Raw genomic sequence first — 20602 nt, 5'->3', positions numbered from 1 at the left:
CTGTTTCTCCCGTGTGTCTCTGTTTCTCCCGTGTCTGTCTCTGTTTCTCCCGTGTCTGTCTCTCCCGTGTCTGTCTCTGTTTCTCCCGTGTCTCTGTTTCTCCCGTGTCTGTCTCTGTTTCTCTCGTGTCTCTGTTTCTCCCGTGTCTGTCTCTGTCTCTCCCGTGTCTGTCTCTGTCTCTCCCGTGTCTGTCTCTGTCTTTCCCGTGTGTCTGTTTCTCCCGTGTCTGTCTCTGTCTCTCCCGTGTCTGTCTCTGTCTTTCCCGTGTGTCTGTTTCTCCCGTATCTGTCTCTGTCTCTCCCGTGTGTCTCTGTTTCTCCCGTGTCTGTCTCTGTCTCTCCCGTGTCTGTCTCTGTCTCTCCCGTGTGTCTCTGTCTCTCCCGTGTCTGTCTCTGTCTCTCCTGTGTCTGTCTCTGTGTCTCTCCCGTGCCTCTTCTCTCCCCGTCTGCGGTCTCACTCTCCCTGCGCCCTCCCCGCCCCTTCTGCTCTAGCTCTTATCTCCTGAGGGTTCCAGCCGTTGGGCGGGAACGGACTGGAAGCAGCAGGTGGCGCGAGGGCGGAGGTGGACCCTGAGCTTCTGGGGAGAGACTACCCAGCAGCCAGTGACATCATCGATTCTCCTTCCACTATTGGCTGCCCCTTCTCTGACCCTGAGCAGAAGAGAGTGGATCCAGGCTGAGCTAGATCAAGTTTATCCTGCGACATTTAAGGCGAAGGAGCCCTTGAGAACCGAGCCTGGCACCCGGCAACATGGGGAGGGGCACGCAGACAAAATGGGATATCAGTCAGGCCCCGGGAAGTCTTCTCTGATGGGGGAAGACAACCAACCACCTGTCAACTACGGCTGTCTGAGTGGGAGGGCTCACAGTGAGGAGAGGGGTCACCTTTAGGGAAGGGCAACAAACGAGGGGGAGGACTCACGAAGGGTGTGAAATCACTGGGTGAGGGACCGTAGGGGATACCCAGTAAGGGGAGGGGTTCACAGTGAAGGAGGCCTAACTTGGACGGGGGGGGGGGGGGGGGGAGGGGTTAGCCCTAAAGGAGAGAAAAGGGTCACATTAAAGGAAAGTGTCTGGTGGGGGAGCGGAAGGAAGAGGTCAAGGAATCTAGGCAGGAGACAAAGCTTTGCCTCCTAAAGGTTCAAGGGGATTCTCCCGCAGTGCCTGGGTGGCTTGGAACACACACCTGGTCAGGCCAGGTTCAGAATTTAGGGTGAATCCTAGTCCAGGACTTGGAAGAGTAGGACATTTCATTTCAGTGGGGGGGGGGGGGTCAGGATACCAAAATAGTTGAAGGGATCTGCTTCCCCACTTGCTTTTATTCATTTTACAACTACTTGATGAATGTGAAGTCCATCACTGACACCCCTTTTCACTTCAGAAAAAGCCAAGGAGAATGGTGGCTTCCTAGTTAGCGCTTTTATTTAAAAAAAAGATCATAATTTTCAACCATCACTATCAAAGGAAGTGAGAGCCTCCTTTCCCCCTACCCTTGCACCAGGGTAGATGAAGCTCAGCATGATTGACATCGAGATACCCTGAACTTGGTCACTGTCAGGGTTAGGAATCTCCAAGAGTCCTGCTTCTGTCACTATTCTGAGTTTCTCCTTAGACAAGTCATTTTAGCCGCACACTCCAAAGTTTCCACATCCATAAACTACTGAAACAATTTGAGATAATGGAAAGGGTGAAGAATTAGAATTCACAAGACTGGTTGCTAATTCTACCTTTAGACACTTTTCAAGCTTATGGTCTTGGACAACTCAACTAAATTCAGTATCCTTATCTCTAAAATGAGAGTGATAATGCTTGCACTAGGAATATAATTAGTATAAGTAGAAAGAACTTTACAAAGACTATGTAAATGCAAGTTATCCGTAAAATGGGAAGGTTGGGCTTCAGAACTCTGATCAATGAATTCAGTGACCAATTAAAACTTCTGGAGGCTCTCCTTGAAGATGTTTCCCACCTCATGGCAGAGAGTGAATGGAGTACTCTAAACTTTAAAACATTGGCCAATCTCTTGATTTGGTTTGCTTTTGTATTTGTTACAAGGTGAAGGGGAGAGTGGTGACAGTGATGCAAGGGGGAAAAAAGGGAAAAGATCATCGATAAAACATTTTTTAAAATGAAAAAGGGATCAGAAGGAAATTCATTAAGGGACAGCAAGGTAATTTTGCAGCTGCCATGTTCAGTTTCACATGCACTTTTATAAATCTACATGAGTTTTCAGTTTCATATACAAATCTCTTCTGTTCTTTGTATATTGACTAGTTTATTACAAAGTTCATAAATTTAAAAAAATTTAAAGAGTTGAAATTCTGGTTTTGTTTTCCTCATTTGAAAAAGGTGTTTTGTAAAATTTAAAGCAAGTCATAAAACCTCAAATGAATTAATATTCATAAAAAAGCAAATAACACTGGCATTATCTACCTCACTGGGCTTTTGTGAGGAAAGCTTTTTGTTAAACCTTAGGGTACTCACTACCTAAATGAAAGTTATATTATTATGGGAATAATGCCTACCTCACTAGGGTGTTGTGAGATCAAAGGGGTTCATGTCAGTGAGAGCCACAGGTTAAAGTGGGGGAAGATTGGCACCTTTTGCCCCGGGTCTCTAGTCCAGCCGCACTAGCCTGGTCCGCATGCCCCAGACTCTGGGGACCAGGGCCAGAGCCAGGAGACAAGAACAAAGAGGAGTACCCGCAGCAGCAGGGATGGAGATTAGATCTAGGGAGGAGGCTGGGAAGGAGGCTCAAGGGCGGGATGCTCCGGGCTGTAAGGAGTTAAGCGGAGGCCGGGCCCCGCCCCCCGCAGGCCGCAGCGCCGGAGCCCAGCCGGAGCCGGAGCCCGAGCCGGAGCCCGAGCCGGAGGAAGGGGAACACGGCGGCGGCCTCCGAGCCTGCCAACCCCCGGGGGAGGGAGCCCGCCCGCCACTTCGGCGCCTGGGGACTGTCGGGCCGGCCCGAGCCCGAGGCCCTAGCCTCGGAGCCGAGTGGAGCGCCGCGGAGGGCTGGGCCGGCCCGGCCCCGGGCTGCCAACTCCGGGGGCGGACCCGGGATCCCGGGGATCCCTCAGATCCCCCCGATCTCCGGGCCCCGAGCCCCAACGCCGCCCCGTCTCCCCCAGGCCGGATCCCCCGCGCCGGCTCTCCTGCGAGCCTCTGGCCAAGCCAAGAGGCCCCTGCCGAGTCCCCGGGGCCCCCACGATGTGAACCAGGAGAGCGCGGTCCGGCCATGGCCGGAGAGCGGCCCCCGCTGAGTGGCCCGGGGCCGGGGCCCGGGCCGGGACCGGGGCCGGGGCCGGGAGAAGGGCCCGGGGAGGCCGGGGGGGAGGGGCCCCCGGCTCCTGGGGGCGGGGGCCGCCCCTCCTCCTACCGGGCGCTCCGCAGCGCAGTGTCCAGCCTAGCCCGGGTGGACGACTTCCACTGCGCGGAGAAGATTGGAGCCGGCTTCTTTTCCGACGTGTACAAGGTGAGGCCTGGGGCAAGGGACTGGGGTGGGGTGGGAGGGAGAAGAAGAAAACTCGAGGGTGGAGGAGGGTGGGCAGGGGGGAGTGTACTGCTGCTGTCTGGGATAAAAGAGGGTGGAGTGGGAGCCAAGGTGGGGGGTGTTACCACAGAAAGAGGGCTTTGGGGATGTGAGTGGGGAGCGGCCGAACCGGGGTCCCTCAAACGGCCTCTCACACACACATTCCCCCAGGTCCGTCACCGACAGTCTGGACAGATCCTTGTGCTGAAGATGAACCGGCTTCCCAGTAACCGGGGAAACACGCTTCGGGAGGTGCAACTCATGAACCGACTTCGGCATCCTAACATCCTGCGGTGAGCTGGGGGAGCTGGGTTCCAGAAGGTAGGACCAGGACTGGGGCAAGATCTCTTCTAACCGTACTTCTTATATTTCCCCCAGGTTCATGGGCGTCTGTGTGCATCAGGGGCAACTGCACGCCCTAACTGAGGTGAGGGAGGGATCTGAGTAATGGGAGATCCAGGAGCAGGAGGGGAGGCGGGAGGGGGGCGGGAACTGCAAGTAGAAATGTGCCAAAAAAAAACTAAGCCCTGTATTGTAGATGGCAGAATTGGGGATCCATGTGTCCCCTTGGCTGCTATTCCTTGCTTTTTCACTCTTCTATACAAAGAATTTGCTTAGGCACTCGTTTTGTCCTGCAGAATTCCCAATATCCCCCAGCACAGCTCGGAGAGGGATCTGGAGCACAGCTCCAGCCTCCCCTGATCTCTCTGTGCCCTCACAACTCCTGTGTCCTACAGTACATTAATGGCGGGACCCTGGAACAGCTCCTCAGCTCCCCAGAACCTCTGACCTGGCCAGTAAGGCTTCGCCTGGCTCTGGACATTGCAAGGGGCCTGCGCTACCTACATGCTAAGGGAGTTTTCCATCGGGACCTCACCTCCAAGGTGAGCCCTCTGCCTTTGAGATAAAGTAAACATGGGATGAGGGCAGTGGGAGATGTTGGAATTGGGAGCCTGGATAATGATTTAGGAAGCATGGGGGCGTGGGGCTGTTGGAAAGGTATGAGGAAGGGAGGTAATGAGGTTGGTGATGTGAATGTGTATGTGTCTCAGAACTGCCTGGTGCGTCGGGAAGAGGAGGGCCTTACAGCTGTGGTGGGTGACTTTGGGCTGGCAGAAAAGATCCCTGTATACAGGTAGGTCAACTAATCCTATCCCGCCTTGAGAGCAGCCCAGCGAAGACCGTTCTTAGCTCCCAAAGTGTGTTTGTATACATGCTACCTTAGCTGCCAATGCCTCCTACTGAAATACCTACCTCCATAGACTGCTCCTAATGGAACTCTGCCCCTCCAAAACTGAAGATCAACTCGGGTTTGGGGGTGGCTCGTGGCACTCCTTTTTTGGTGGGAAAGAGCCACTTAAAAGGACAGGTGTGGAGCGAGTCAAGTCTCAGAGGACTCTATCCCATTTGCAGAGAGGGGGCACGAAAGGAACCGTTGGCTGTTGTTGGCTCCCCATACTGGATGGCCCCGGAGGTACTTCGAGGAGAACTTTATGATGAGAAGGTGAGACCCCCAGAAACACACTGCTTGTTATTCAAGATCACTCAGGACCTCCCTGAAGTGTGGTTTTGTTTGTATCCTTTCCTCCAACCAGAGGGGAGTCTACTTTGGGGGTTGTCTTGTGGGAACCTTATAAGATCCTATGTAGGCAGAGCTTATGTCTTAGTCTAAAAAGTTTAGACTCTGTTCCATATGCAAAAAATACTTTGTAATTTAATGAATAAATGAATGAGAAATACCTCAGCACCACTTCTAGACCCTCCAAAGATCCTTCAGAATGATTTTCTAGCTACTACCTAAAGACTTTCTCTTAAAGAGTTTCACCTTTCAGAGACTGCTCCACGAGTCTCTCAGAGAATCATCTCAGACACCTTAAAGATTTATTTTAAGGTCCCCAGGATTTTTTTGCCCACCTTCCCAGTATACTATACTTATACATAATCTCCTCAGGGATTATGATATCATCGTCCCAAGATTTCCCTGGCCCCGTCAGACATTCCCCATACCCCCAACCACAGTCTATATTCTTGACAAACCTTTGATGTTCTCTCTTGGACGGGGGAGCTTCAGGTATCCCAAGGGTCAGACTAGAAGACCAATAGTCCCCATGAATCCTCCTTCCATCCCCATATACTTCTGGCAGAGGAAAAGGGAGTTTTTAATCTCATCTCATATTTTTCTCCCTTCCCCATTGACATCCCAGGCCGATGTCTTTGCCTTTGGGATTGTCCTGTGTGAACTCATTGCTCGGGTCCCCGCTGACCCTGACTACTTGCCCCGAACTGAGGTAAGTGCTATTGGGTGAGGAGAGGGGAAGAGCAACACATCTTTTTTTTTTTTTAAACTAGGGAGTGCTTCATGAAGGAAGGGGATTCTGAATGAGGGGTGAAGGATTTGGTTGAGGGAAGGTTGGGAAGCTAAATGGGAGGGGTTTTGATCCTTCTCCTTCAGGATTTTGGTCTGGATGTTGCTGCTTTCCGTGCCCTGGTTGGGGAAGACTGCCCCCCACCCTTTCTCCTCCTGGCCATCCACTGCTGTAGCGTAAGAGCCTCTGCTTCTCCCTTCGAACCCTTGAATCCCCCATCCCCCTCCCCATACACACACACTATCCCTTTGGCTTCACAGAGCGGGATGTACCACATTATTCCCTACTTTATCCCAGGTTTAGTGCCAGGACTGGCACTAACCCTCAGGACTTGGGGGTACAGAGAATCATTGGGAAAGGAGCCCTTGATGAGAAACTCAAACTGCATCTCTTTTCTAGATGGAACCTAGTTCCCGAGCCCCCTTCACTGAAATCACACAGCATCTGGAGCACATCCTGGAGCAGCTGCCTGGGCCCCAGAGTCTGGTTAAGCCAGCCCCCTCTGCCCCAACCCAGGGTACGGGAGAATCAGGGTGATACATGGGGGCACAGGAGTTGGGAATGGAGGAAGATGCTAATGGTTCTGGACCATCAGGCAGCATGATGGGCAAACAGGAATTTTGAATCCTCTCACTAAAAGGAGCACCTATGACATGCAAAGGCACGAGGGATACCTAGTGCCTGCCCTGGAGCCCTCCCCGGGGGGAAACAAGCATGTTACAGATACGTCACTGGAAATCAATATGAAGTAAACAAAGTAACAAGTTGGGGAGCAGAGGGCAGTAAATCTTTGCTCTACTCTCCTTTCTTGACTGGGAGAATCTGACTTTGCTCTTTGAAATTTTATCTGTTGTGGGAGTAGTATATGATGGACTGAAGATAAAAAATAAGACACCAGTTTTCACGGAGGGCTAACGTGAGGGGTTGTTTCTGACTATATTTGTTACAAGGACTTTATCTCTTTCCTCCCCCTCTCCCCCCATCCTACTCCCCTAATTGTGGGAGGTTGGGAATAGAAAGAAGAGGAGGTAGGAGGATAAGGGATGGAGTAGCGAAAAGAAAGGAAAGTCAATGAAACATTTTTTAAATATATAACGAGCAAGGCTAGAAAGAATCATGGGACAACTTTGAAAGTTATTTTGTTGAATTTATCATTTATTTATTTTTAAAGCAAGTTTTACATAACAGATCCAACAATTTCATATGCAATCAATCCTCTTTTCTGTTCTCCTATCTACAGAAGTGCTCATTTAATTTATTGTTTGTTAGATTCAGAACTTTAAAAAATCAGTTTTTCAAAAAGAAGAGAAGGCAGGTTAATGTAGTGTAGGACGCGGGTTCAGATACTAGTTCTGCTTAGCCAAGTCATGTGACCTCTTAAGTTCCTTCTCAGTTCTAGATCTGTGATCCTACTCTGAAAGTCCCCCAGGAAGGGTGGGTAGTCCCTGGGGTACAACGGGGAACACTTAGGACCTTTCTGCTTGTTGCCCCCACAATCCATCCTCTCTGATAATACAGGAAGCACTTTGGGTTCTTTACAGCTGGGGCTTATGATGAGAGAAGAATGTGAGAAAAACGACTCTAGAAAGGGTAGTTCCTGGGCTCTTGCATTGATCACTAGGAGGTTTGGAGAGAGCTTGTGAGACAGGGCTCAGGAATGGGTTGGGGAAGTCATTGGAAAAGCAGGGTCCTAGCGGGGGCTCCAAACATTGACCACCACTTTCTCTGTCCACAGCGTCAGCCCCAAGAGATGGTCCATCTGCTGCTCCTCCTCAGAACTTGCCACTGCCCCCCGACCCCCGGCTGGCTCGCAGCCGCTCTGACCTATTCCTCCCACCATCCCCAGGCTTGTCCCCTTGCTGGGGAGATACCCAGACCCGAGTCAACCCCTTCTCCCAGAGGGAAGACCTTTGGGGTGGCAAGATCAAGCTCTTGGACACGCCCAGCAGAAGGGCCATCCCGCTGCCGCCCCTGCCCACCGCCACCCCCACTCCGGTGACCACCCCCGAGCCCCTGGTCCAGCTCCCTTACCCCCGCCCCCTGCCAGGAACCCCCGCCCGAAGATGCCGCTCCCTGCCCTCCTCTCCGGAGCTGCCTCGCCGCATGGAGACTGCTCTGCCTGGGCCCGGCCCCCCTCCTGCGGGCCCCTTCTCTGAGGACAGGATGGACTGTGGGGGCAGCAGCCCCGAAACAGAGCCCCCGGGGCCCCGGCCCTGCCCGTCCCCCGCCGCAGTCAACGACAATTTCATCAGCACCTGTTCCTCGGCCTCCCAGCTCTGGTCTTCCAGGGCAGGACCCGCCTCGGGACTCCTGATCAACAACAACCCCTCCCCCGTGGTGGTGAGCTCCCCCCCGGGCTGGGGCGGCCAACCCTGGGGCCGAGCTCAGCGCAGCCTGCCCCAGGCCACGGCCCTGGAGCGGACCGAGCCCCCCAGCCTCCCCCCCACCGCGGCCCCCAGGGACCCTGACGAGGGGCTGCCCTGCCCCGGCTGTTGCCTGGGCCCCTTCAGCTTCAGTTTCCTGTCTGTGTGCCCCCGACCCACACCTGCTGTGGCCCGCTACCGCAACCTGAACTGTGAGGCCGGCAGCCTCCTCTGCCACCGAGGGCACCACGCCAAGCCGCCCACGCCCGGCCTACAGCTGCCTGGAGCCCGCTCCTAGCAACGGGGACTGGGGGAGAGCTTGTCCCTTGTGCCCTGAACTTTGGTCTGCAGAAGGCTGATGGAATACCCCCCGAATATAGCAGTTAGCGCCTGGGCAGTGCCAGCCTCAGCAGCCCACTCCCTGCCTAGGTTCGGGAGCCTGGAATCGGCAGTTAGGCGGTGGCGGCTGGATCAGAACCGGCAGCCACAGGACACCCTCCCCAAACCAGCTTGGACTCAGAGGCTAGAGCATTCCTTAGCCAAACCCCAGGGCCCTCCAGGGTCCCACACAGCGTCACTGACATGGACACATGTGGTGTGGCTGACACACAAGACTAACACACAGATTATTTAAAAGTATTTCAATAAAACTGCCTGGCTGGCTCCGGGCCGCCCGCACCCAATCTGCCCATGTATCCTCTTCCCTTTCCTTCTCACCCCCTCTCCTGGAGTAAATAGCTCTCATGGAGGCCCAGCAGTGGGCCAGGGGCCTCAAGGAAGATGCTAGAATCCAAAGCCCCCTCCTCGAGGCCGGTCCCCTCTTCCCAGAAGTGGTCCGACCTCTCTGGAAATGGAGGATGGGAGCTGACGGGAATAATGACTAGACAAGTTCAGTCCTTAATCTAGGCCCTGGATTGCAGAGGCCGAGAGGACTTGAGATGAATCCCGAAGCTCTGGACCTGCGATGGGGACAGGGAGGTGGGAGAGGAAGGAGATTCAGGGACAAGGTCTGAAAGGATAGAATTCTAGGGAGACCCCACTCCATTGCCCCTCTGACCCCCACCCACAATTTCCTGAGCTGGGGAAACATGTAAAACTTGGCCCTTTTCCCTCCAAGATCAACCAAGCGCTCTATGCACTCTGGTTGACCATCCCAAAGGTTACCTATAGTTCTGGTCTTGGACCTTCATTCTCCCTGTGCCCCCAAATACAGAGGATATCTGTCCTCTCCGCATACTCTCTCCCACTGCTCCCTACAATCTCACAACCTGGTAAGCGCAGCCGTTAGAACTTTGGTGATGCTAGGCCCCTGCTACCCAGTCTAGACCCCTCCTCTGAGGAAAGGGGGGAGCAAGCAATCCGAGAAGCAGACAGTAGTGGGCTGTTAGTAACTCCAACTAATTAGGCGCCTCTCTGGCGCTGCTCCCCATGCTTACCCAGCTCAGGGAAGGAAGCGGTCCTCCATCTCAACAGGACGTTCAATGGCTTGTCGTTCAATGGCTTGTTTCTCACAGATGAAATAGAAATTCTCATTACAGTTGTCAGTAGAAATCCAGGAGGAATAAGGTTTGATCACTGGACACCTGCTTTTGGGGAGTAATGAAATGGAGCTGAGTCAGGTTCTAGCCATTTTCCACCCCAAATTCCCTCATTCCACCTCCTTAACCCCCCCTCCACACCCTCTTCCTCTGCCCCCAACAATAGCCCAAGCTCAGATCAGGTTTTTGAAGGGGAGATGGTGGGGGGAAGGAGAGGTTTACAGATGGTGTATGGAAAAAGTGGCCGGGTCAAGTATGATATGCAGCAGGATCTACAGGGGGCTTTAAGACCCACAGAGAGCAAATGGCCCCACACTGAGGGAGCTGGTAGAGACTGGGAATTATCAGATAATCACCTGAGCTTTCCACACTAAAAGTCTGGGAAGCCAGAAGTACGGCCCTTTCCTGGTTTGGGGGTCCTGGAGTGCCCAGCTCTCAAGTTCACGCCTCTGAAATTCCCATTTTGCTTTCTCCCCGGCAGGGTTCATCATGCCTGTGCTACCCTGAGGGGACCCTGTGTTCACCCACACCTGGGGGCATTTGGTCAGAAATACTGTTAGGATGCCTGGGTTCTTTTTCCTTCTGCTTAGGATCTCCTGAGCCAGTGCACTTAAGTCTTGGTGGTTCAATTTCCCCTAATTCTTCAGAGAGTCAGGGTCAAAGCCACATCCACATGGGGTGATGTGATATTGAAGTAAATTTGGTAGAGGGGACAGCTGGCAGGGGGATACGTTTACCATCGCGATAGTCAACTTACGGCTCTCTAAGTGTTTTGTGATTAGTTTGCCGTTCCTGGATCCAGAAATGAGAGAGAATTATAGTTTTTTGTTTAATTATCTCCTTTATCGCTTGAATGTCAGAGTACTGTGGAAAAAGTCCAGAGGGAAAGATAAAGTTTGTGGGAGAATGAAGACACCTTGGGGGGGGGGGGGCTATGAGTCAGGAGCCTTCATGATACCAACGCAAAAGGTGGCTGAAACCTTCCCACCATTCACCCTTCCTGGTGGGTCAGCCCTGCTTCTATCAAACCCCACCTTGAAAACTCTGGGGGAGCCCTACAATAGGCTGATCTTCCAGCTAGGGAAGGACACTCACTTGCCCTCCACCAAAAAACCCTCCTCCGGGTTTGATCACTCGCCCATGACTGTAGCTCACAAGATATAGGAGGGATAAAGGGAAGAGGAACACATGAATTCTCCTATGACAACCACTGACCCTTATTGTCCCCACCAGTCACCCCAGAGAGGTCGTAGAGCTGACCAGAAAATTCTGACAGTGCATTATCCATTTTACCACAATATTCCTCATCTGCTAGGGGATCAGATGTGAAGCCTGGAAAAAAATGAAGGAACGCTTACTTTGTTTTCCAAAGAATTCCAAACAAGTAGCTTTGAAGACAGAGATTGACAAAACGAGTCACTCCCTTTCCAAGTCTTCTCACAGCTTGATATGTACAGGCATTTATTCTTAAATAATGTCCACCCCAAGGGACAGCAGTATTCTTGGAACTGGTGAAATTGTCTCCACTCGTGGTCTAGGAAGGAGATCACAGTATTAGTTTAGCTTGAATCTGATTCCTTGGTATTCTCTGACAAGAGCATCCATGGACTCAATGGAGAGACCTCTGCACCTTGAACTTGAATTCAAATCTGTCTTCAGAGCTGTACTAGCTGTGTGTGACTGAGCAAGTCACTTAATCTCCATTTCCTCAACAGCATCTATCTCCAAGAGAAGAGGATCAAATGAAATATTTGTAAATATTTTGCCCTTAGCCCAGTGCCTCACATTTAAGTGGTTAATAAATGCTGGTTCCCTTCCTCCTTTCTTTTCTTCAACCCTCCTACTCACACCCTTCCTCCTCCAATGGTTCTTTTCTATGACTGATTAGGCAGGAAAGATACCGTACTCAGGATTACATCTCAGCTTCTTAAACTTCTAATTCATATGACCTTTGCTATTTTTTTCCTTTCCTTTTTTCTCTGGATATCATCTTTATGTCTAAATAAGTACACTTTTTAGAAGACATTCACAAGTTCTATCCCAATTTATGAATCTTATAAATTTTATTTTGCTTAATAGATACTATTATTATCCCCATTTTACAGTTCAGGAAACTGAGGCTCAGAGAAGTGACTTGCCTAGGGTCACACAGCTAGTACGTGTCTGAGTCTAGATTTGAATTCAGGTCTTTCTAACTCCAGCTCCCAATGCTCTTAATCTAGTGCTAATCACTTTTCAGTCTGTAATTGCATGCTGGCCTTTGTGTCTTTACCTCTCTGAGCCATTTCCTCAGCTGTATGAGGGGTATAATAATTCCTCAGAGGGGAAAACAAGACGAGTATTCTCTTGATAATAGCACCTATTCCATAGGGCTGTTGTAAGATAATATCTTAAAAAGTGGTTTGCAAACCTCAAAGCACCATCTAAACACCAGCTATTGTTACAAACCTAAATCCCTTCTCCCAATAATTCACAGCCTGAAGTTCACCCTCCTAGCTTTCCAACCTTCTTTGCCAGTTTTCTTATACTGAGATGAGAAGATCATAGATTTAGAGCTGGAAGGGGCTTTAGATATCTTACAATCTATTCCCTTTCATATTATAGATCCTATATAAGTATATAGTTATAGGTATCATAGGCAAAGCAGGTGATTCGAATGCTATAGATGGCTGTAAGGGTTGTGGCAATAAGGGTGATGTTAAGAGCTCATGCACTGGTGTGGGATGGGTTTATAGCTTCGATAATTGAGTCTTTTGAGTAGAATCCTGCTAGAAATGGGAGAAACTAAATTCCGAAGTGGCAAAGTCTCTCTCACCCAAGGGTCCAGAGGTTAAAGGTGGTAGAGATTTCCTGGGATCCCCACCCAGGTTCCCTCTCCATTTCATGTCATTTCTCCTCATCTCAACGCTACAGTCAAACAGGTATCCTCACCAAGCAGGCTTTATGTTGCCCAACTTCCATACAATCTGGATGGAAACCCTTCCTCTCCCTGCTGAGTGTCTACCAAAGGTACAACCAGTGAGAATGGTGAGGACGAGGAAAATTCCAAGAACAGGGAATGATTCTGGGACAGAATCATCAAGAATGAGGAGTGGTTGACAGCCAGAAGCGCTCTCTTCTCCAGGACCCCCATGGCACCAGCCTATTCCACCCATGTGATATTTGTCAACATTCTGCCCTGTGCTAAGTAGTCCATCTACATGCCCTTTTTCTCACTCTTAAACTTAGTCTTAGAAGGGCAAAGACTGTGTCGTGCATCCTTATGTTCCCCCCAGTGCTTAGCAAAGTATATTGCATATAAGATGCTCAAATATTAAATGATTGCATATGGAGACATCAAAGATATTCTGAATTGAGATTAAAGATAAATTATCCTAATTTCTACACTAATATTTTTAGATTATTAGAATTTAGACTTTTTCACTATGCTTTCTGCCTCCCCATATGTTGTTTGCAGTTGACTTGCTGCAAGTCCCTGATCAACCCACCATCAACATCTCCTTCCCATCACCAACCTTCTCTTCTATCAAATCCCACATTATTCCTTGGTAAGCAATTGAAAAGGGGCTGGACTTGGTTCAGCCCTTTCTGCAAGATGTTCAGTTTTTCTTCCAGGTTTCTCTTCTCCTCTATATTGTTCTCCAAGCTCATTTTTGTCTTATTCCATTCCAACCTGCAGGTCAGCAGGAGATTTTCAGTAGCTCCGTGCTGATCCTTTTCTATCTTCAGTTCCTTCTGGGTCTGGGTCAGGTCTTCCCTGGTAACCTGCAGATCCTTTTCCTTACTGGATAACTGGGTAGCCCCATTTTGGAGTTGCTGCCTCAGGCTACCATTGGTGACTTCCAGGACCTGGTTGATGTTACTGAGTTGGTGAGATAGCTGCATATCTTTTGGACACAGAAAAGCAAGAATGGTGAGAAAAGCCAAAACCATGATTTCTCCAACTTTATGGGTGCTTATCATTTTTCTCTATTTCTTGCAAACTTCAGGACAACTGTACTCTTTCAGCTACTTGTCTCACCAAAGTTAGGTTACAAAGTTCTTGTATGTTAACAATTGTACAGGTAAATCTTAGATTGATTGCTGTCTTGGAGGGGGGAAGTAAGGGAGAGAGGGAGAAACAAAAGTTAGAACTCAAAAATTTTACAAAAATGAATGATGAAAAATGTGATATTTTTATGTAATTAGAAAATTAATAAGGGCAGCTAGGTGGCGTAGTGGATTAAGCACCAGCCCTGAAATCAGGAGGACCTGAATTCAAATATCAGTCATTTAACCCTTAACATTTAACACATAAAAGTTTCAGACATTTAACACTTCCCAGCTATGTGACCCTAGGCAAGTCATTTAACCACAATTGCCTCAGTGTGGAAAAAAAAAGAAAGAAAAGAAAATTAATATACTATTAAGATAAATAAAGACTTCTTTAAAGTAAATAAATGGATCTTTCTCCTGGATCTATTGTTCAGATCAGCTACTTTTTGAATTAAAAAAAAATATGGAGGCTTCAGGAGTTAAAATCTTGGGGGGGTTGTGTTTTTTTAAATTAAAAAAAACTTTTTATTTTCAAAACATATGTATCGATAATTTTCAACATTCACCCTTAACAAACCTTGTGTTCCAAATTTTTCCCTCCCTTCCCCCACCTCCTGCCCTAGATGACAAGTGATTCAATATATGTTAAACATGTATAATTCTTCTAAACATATTTCCACAAATATTGTGCTGCATGAGAAAAAATCAGATCAAAAAAGAAAAAATGAGAAAAAAAGCAAAATGCAAGTAAACAAAAAAGTGAAAATACTATGTTGTGATTCACACTCAGTACCCACAGTCCCTCTCTCTGGGTACAGATGACTCCCTTCATTACAAGATCATTACAATTGGTCTGAATCACCTCGCTGTTGAAGAGCCACATCCATCAAAAATGACCATCACATAATCTTGTTGTGTACAATGTTCTCCTAGTTCTACTTGCTTCACTTAGCATCAGTTCATGTCAGTCTCAAGGAGCTAAAGTCTCAAGAAAGAGGTAGAGCTGTAGAGACTAATAATATATAACACTTGCTATAATATATAGCAATATAATGTGATATAATAAAATGTAGCAATGTATAATATAGAGAGCATCATGCTAGATGCTGGGGAATATATGTGGTTTAGCTAACACATGACCCCTACCTTTCTAAATAAATTGCTCATGAATTTATGGAATAATGAAATGGAGCAGGAACACCAGATTCTTTGGGCACCCACCAGGAAAGGTCACAATGGCAGCTGGATGCAGCCATACTTTAATAAGGCACAGAAGATATACTGGCATATGGCATAGAAAGTACAGATAAGTGGTGAAAATGGAGAGAGGATGTAGAGGCAGGCAGCAGGGAGAAAAGGATGGGAAGGGGAAAAGTCACAGAGAGTAACTTATATGACCATGGATTCAAGTTGAGAGCACAGGGCAGCATGGATGCAATGGAATTGGAAAAATGCTTGGTGGGGGAAGAAAGACTCACTAACATATCCAAATCACCTCAAAATGGTCAGTTCTGCTGATCTTAAGAGCAGATCTAGATGTCTAGAACTTATCTGAGATTTATGTATTATAGAACCAAAGGGTCAGACAGCAAAGCCTAGATAGTTTCCCCTAATTTAGCACCTATTACTAGCATGTGATTTTTTATTAACGTAGGATACAGTTTGCAAATTATGTTCCTTTTGAGGCAGTCTGTACATGATGGCTCCTAGGCTCGCCTTTGCAATCTTGTTTACTGCCATTATCATTTTATAAACTTATATACTAGACTGACCAGAAAGGGGAAAAAGAGATGATCAAGGAGGCGAGAACAAGCAAAACTTTGAACACAATAGAGCTCACAGTCTGGTGACAAGCAACATTTGGAGATCTCCCAGGAAAGAAGAGTGAAAGCTAGAGGTGGTTGGTGATTCAGGCAGAAGGATATGTCTCCAGAGAGGTAGAGTGGTGCTGCTAGAGATAATGAAATGAAAGGCCTTGCCTCCCTGCCCAAACTAGCATCCCGTCCCCATTTGGGGCGACCATAAAAATAAGTTACAAGAGAACAAAATGAATAGAACCAAGAGAACAATTTATTACAGCATTGTCAAAAGAAACAACTTTGAAATAATGGAGATCTCCGATCAATATAATGATCAATAAAAAAGATTGATTCACAGACTGATGAGGAAGAATGCTCCAGTAGACAAGTGATGGACTCATGATGCAGAATGAGACGTACATTTTTGGACATAGCCAATCTTGGGGATCTGTTTTGCTTGACTGTGTTTGTTTTGATGGAGATTGAGGGAAGAGAGAGGGAGGAACAAAAGAGAATACTTGATAATTGAAAGGAAAATAATTTAATATTTAAAAGATACTTAGCAAGAGGGGACATACTTACATTGAATGCCTAGACTGATAGTAGTGATCCCCAACAGCAAACAGGTGCCCAACAGGCTCAGGATAATGTATGGTGTCCAGGTCATAGGACCTGAGGGGAGAAAAGTTGGGATGGTAAGTCAGCCTGTCATACAGGAGAAAAAGGGACAGTCAAGAGTAGTTTTGTTCATGAGAAGCACTTCAGTTGGGATCTAAATGCCCAAACCATGAAATGAGCTCAGTGGTTATTTCAATAAAGTCTATTGAAGCCTCTCTATTATACTGAATATTAATGGATTAAGAGGTTTTTCAGAAAATGGAGAAGAGAAAAATCTCACTGAATGGGCTTGAATTCTCCATGGCAATCTATGGGTCTCACCAAATAACTCAAATAGGCATTTAAAACATAATTTGCTTTGTGAGATTTTGGGGAATCATTGTTTATATGTTGAAGGTTATATGTTAAGTTATTGGGGATTTTGAAGGTTATATTTTAAGTCATTGGGGATTTGCTGTTGGAAGAACTATTAGATTTATGGAAGAATTAATCCACAAATGACTGGTAGAAAATATCACCTTAGAGCTGTCTACACCCAGAAAGAGAACTGTGGGAACTGAGTGTGGATCACAACTTAACATTCTCACTTTTTGTTGTTGAATGCTTGCATTTTGTTTTCTTACTCATTTTCTTTTCTTTTTGATTTCTTTTTCTAATTTTTATTGTGCAGCATGATAATTATATAAATATGTTTACATATATTGGATTTAATATATATTTTAACATGTATAACATAGATTGCTTGTCATCTAAGGGATGGGATGGGGAGGAGGAGGGGAAAATTTGGAACACAAAGCTATGCAAGGGTCAATGCTGAAAAATTATGTTTTGAAAATAAACAGCTTTAATTTAAAATATATATATATCACCTTATTCATTTCACCATTTTTCTGTTGCAGGAAGCTGTTCTCTTACAGAATACTCCTATGCCAGTGGTACTCTGTACCTCTTGTATATAGGTTGTTGCAAATATTGTTCTGAAATACTTAACTTCAGAATTATGTTTTGTAAAAGTAAATAATTGTTTTAAATCTATTTTGTAAAGATATAAAGTACAACAGAATTTCTGGAATACAATTTGCATTAATAGACATGATGAGCATGACTTAATAAAATAACTTCATTCTTTCTAAAAAAGGGGTGGGGGGAGACAGTTACAGAAGGGATCAGTTATAAGAAGGGAGATAGTAGGGATATGTGGCCAGGCCCTTTATAAGAAGGGGATTGGGTCAAGGGAAAGTGTTTAAAGGGGCATGAAGGGAACAGGGCAAAGGCAAGAAAGAGGCCATTATGTGGCTGAATGTTTCAGTTTGTGCCCTGAGGGATAACAGTGATCATCTCTTTCCCTTTATCTATTTTCACCTAGTAGTGGGCATCGAAGCACCCACTAGAGCCTCCAACTTTCTTCCTCTGGCTATTTCAATATCCTAAGCCTAGACCCTAGTCCAATGTTGGGACAGTGCAGAGCCTGGGGTATATGCTCCAACTGTGTGTGCCCTAAGGATGGTCCTAGAAGAGTACTAGAAACATCAATCCTAGAAATCCTCTCCTGAGGCTCAATGTCCTGCCTTCCCCAGGTGTTCAGGATCCTCTCCCTTCTTCCCAAAGTCTCTAGGGACCCTCTGACAGTCCTCCTCCATTCTAACCCTCAGTGTCCCTTTTTCCCCACCCATCACTTTCTCTTAAAGTTATCCTCTCTCCTTCCTTTACCCCAACCCTTTCCATTTCAGGATTTCCCTGCCCCAAAACAATCCCATCCACAGACTCAGAGTACCTGGTAATGATTACTTACAGGGCAAAATCTTCCTGGCAACTGGTGATATCACGGAATAAGGTACAGCAACTGACTTATCTGTCTTTTCTCCACCTGGAGATAAAAGAGTGTGGGGGAATAGATAAGGTGAAGAACTTACAGGAATGTATGAATTCTTTTTCTGTATTTTATTATTTCTGTGTCTCCCCTATGACCTGTATGATATGTGCAGGCTCATATCTACTTGAGCCTTGGCCAGCTAGAAACATATTTACTTAACCTGAGCTGATGACATTTATTGGTATTTGACATTTATCGATATTTAGTCTATTAGCTGGACCACTGTCTGCTTGATTAAGCCTGAAGGCCTGACTTTCTGTTTCCTAGAAATCAGAAGATTTCAGGGAAACAGAAACCTTCCATTCCAATCTCCCCGAATAGCAACAACCAATTAGATGCCTCCTCCTCCCCTTCTCAATGCCCTCTTACTTGTGATGTAATTTCTTGTATAAAAGCTATGCATCTTTACTACTTCTTTAGCCCTCCTACCGCAAGTTTTCTCTTTCTTATCTCACGATGGGACGGCTCATCCTCCAGAGGTTTTAAATAAACAACTTTTCTGCCTTCTACTGAGTGATCTCTGAGCAGTCATTTTGGGTAAGGGTCTTCTACATCCCTCACAAAGAGTAAACCCATCTTCACACTATCCTCCCATGGCTGCCCCTCTATTTTTGAATCTCCCCCCATCTCTCTAACTACTCCCCTGGGGATCCATTTCCCCAGGGACACCTCCATCCCCCTTGGCCTTAATTCCATCTTCCCCAGGCATATTCAGAATTCTCTCCCCTCTTCCCAAAGTCCCTAGAGACCCCCTGACAGTCCTCCTCCACTCTAACTCTACATGTTATCAATATGCAGTTGCCTCAAAAATCTCCTGGAGTACCCACCTGTTTGTCCCTCACAGGCAGGTTGATCTGGGCTTGGGAACACATCCTTGACTGAAGGCACTTGCACATTTTCATAGGTGAGCTCTCCATCCTCATCCACCTCAGGGTCTGGAGGAGGGAGGAGAGAGATGAGGAGATGGCTAATTAGGGATAGGATCAGTATGTAGAACTGACTCACTGAGGAGTAGATCAATGATAATAATGGGATCAATAAGATTTAGGAGATGAAACCAGTGCAAGAAAAATATAATAAATGATTGGAAAAATGAGGCAATTGTACAGAGGTGAGAGATAAGTTAGAAAAATAGGGACAGCCTATGGAAAAATTCACTGGGAATTGAAGCCAATGAGGCATAGAATCACTGTGGAAGGGGATCATTTAAGTGTGTGGAGTCTTCATGGCAGAGTCACTGGAGAAATAGAGCCATCAGTGTATTGGGGGGATTCAGGGATTGATTGGATAATGGGAAACCAATGACCAGGTTGAAGTTCAAGGGAGTCAGAAAAGGATGGTCAGTCAATATAAACATTTATGGGCTGCATGGAGATAATGGAGAACAAACTATGTGAAAGAATATGGACTATAGAAAAAGAATTGGTGTCGGTCAAGGAAGATGGACTATAGGGAGATGGAATTAGGAAATATCAGAGAAAGAAAATTAGCTGGAGGGGCATAGGTTCAGAAGAGAAGGGGCTTCAGAGAGGAGAGAATCCCCAGAGGATGGAGGTCAGAGTAGGGGCTAGTTTCAAGGGCTCTTACCCTGCTTCTGTATAGCTGAAAGGCTCTTCTTCAGAGGGGATTTCACAAAGCGCAGATCTGCATAGGTGATAGATTCAGCCATGGTCCTGAGATCCTTATGATCCCTTCCTCTTTTCCCTCTTACCTCTTCTGTGTCTCCCTTTTGCTGTCTATCCCTTTCTCCTTATCTGATTCCTTGTTCCCCTTATGTCAGCTCCCCTCAGTCCCTCTGAAGCTCTCTGCCCACTCCCTATTGAGAACATATCACACTGCAGAGCTCTTTACCAATGATTTTTACTACAAAAGAGGAAGATATAAGAAATTAAGACTCCCCTCCCCAGCTGGAGTCAGTAAAGCGAAAGGTGGCTCAAAAATAGAAACAGGATAATATTAGTCATAGAAAGATAGGGCACAAGGAAAGAAGAAGTTGGGACTCAGGGTCAGAAAAGAGGGCTCAAAGACAAGAGAAAGGGAAACTGAGGCTTGGGAATGGAGTAGATTTCACAGGATCATTTCCTCCAGGAAATTGTTCCTGATTAACTCCCCTACTGTAACTACCTCACTCCTGCCCACCAATGCTTTCTATTCTATATTCTCTGAGCACTTGGGGATTCTAACCTATCTCTCTCTCTCCAGCAAATTGACAGGTTTTCTAGGGATTTATAGGGATTATGTCATTAAACTGGAGGGTCTCCAAGGGAAATATCTATGTTTCTCCAACCCAAGTCCCAAAGAATGAGATTATTTTTCCTCTACTTAATTCCCTAGAACAGTGTTATCAGAACAAGATTTCCCTCCAAAGATGGGAACCATATTTCCCATTTTTCATTATGAACCTTCCCTCGGGGCAGAAGATGCTCAATCAAAGGTGCTGGTGATTGTATGGCAGTTCTGTGTTTGCCAGTACCCAGAATAC

The 20602-nt window shown here is 47.0% G+C and overlaps 2 protein-coding genes across 4 annotated transcripts; one reads left to right on the top strand and one right to left on the bottom strand.

The window, feature by feature from the left end:
• Positions 1-2824: 2824 nt before the first annotated feature.
• TESK1 (testis associated actin remodelling kinase 1) lies at positions 2825-8940 on the top strand. Its single transcript, XM_051965249.1, has 10 exons — positions 2825-3471; positions 3700-3821; positions 3907-3955; positions 4266-4412; positions 4581-4663; positions 4942-5032; positions 5733-5816; positions 5981-6070; positions 6294-6411; positions 7630-8940. The coding sequence occupies exons 1-10, from the start codon at positions 3235-3237 to the stop codon at positions 8553-8555; spliced, it is 1947 nt and encodes a 648-aa protein (XP_051821209.1). The 5' UTR covers positions 2825-3234; the 3' UTR covers positions 8556-8940.
• A 95-nt stretch (positions 8941-9035) lies between these two features.
• On the bottom strand, positions 9036-20025 carry CD72 (CD72 molecule). Of its 3 annotated transcripts, XM_051965265.1 has the most exons (9): positions 19708-20024; positions 18948-19055; positions 18040-18114; positions 16212-16301; positions 13311-13682; positions 11154-11329; positions 10553-10659; positions 9694-9843; positions 9036-9216 (listed from the first exon to the last, which is right to left on the bottom strand). In XM_051965265.1, exons 1-8 carry the CDS (start codon positions 19787-19789, stop codon positions 9699-9701), a joined length of 1155 nt encoding a protein of 384 aa, XP_051821225.1. In that variant the 5' UTR covers positions 19790-20024; the 3' UTR covers positions 9036-9216; positions 9694-9698. The 3 variants fall into 3 exon arrangements, with proteins under 3 accessions (XP_051821225.1, XP_051821218.1, XP_051821234.1); XM_051965258.1 differs by having other exon boundaries at positions 9036-9843; positions 19708-20025; XM_051965274.1 differs by having other exon boundaries at positions 9036-9840; positions 19708-20022.
• Between the last annotated feature and the right edge of the window lie 577 nt (positions 20026-20602).

Source organism: Antechinus flavipes, chromosome 1 (assembly GCF_016432865.1).
Source record: "Antechinus flavipes isolate AdamAnt ecotype Samford, QLD, Australia chromosome 1, AdamAnt_v2, whole genome shotgun sequence".
Classification (NCBI taxonomy): Eukaryota; Metazoa; Chordata; class Mammalia; order Dasyuromorphia; family Dasyuridae; genus Antechinus; species Antechinus flavipes.
Note: the sequence above shows the minus strand (reverse complement) of the source record. Positions and strands in the feature narration are given on the sequence as shown.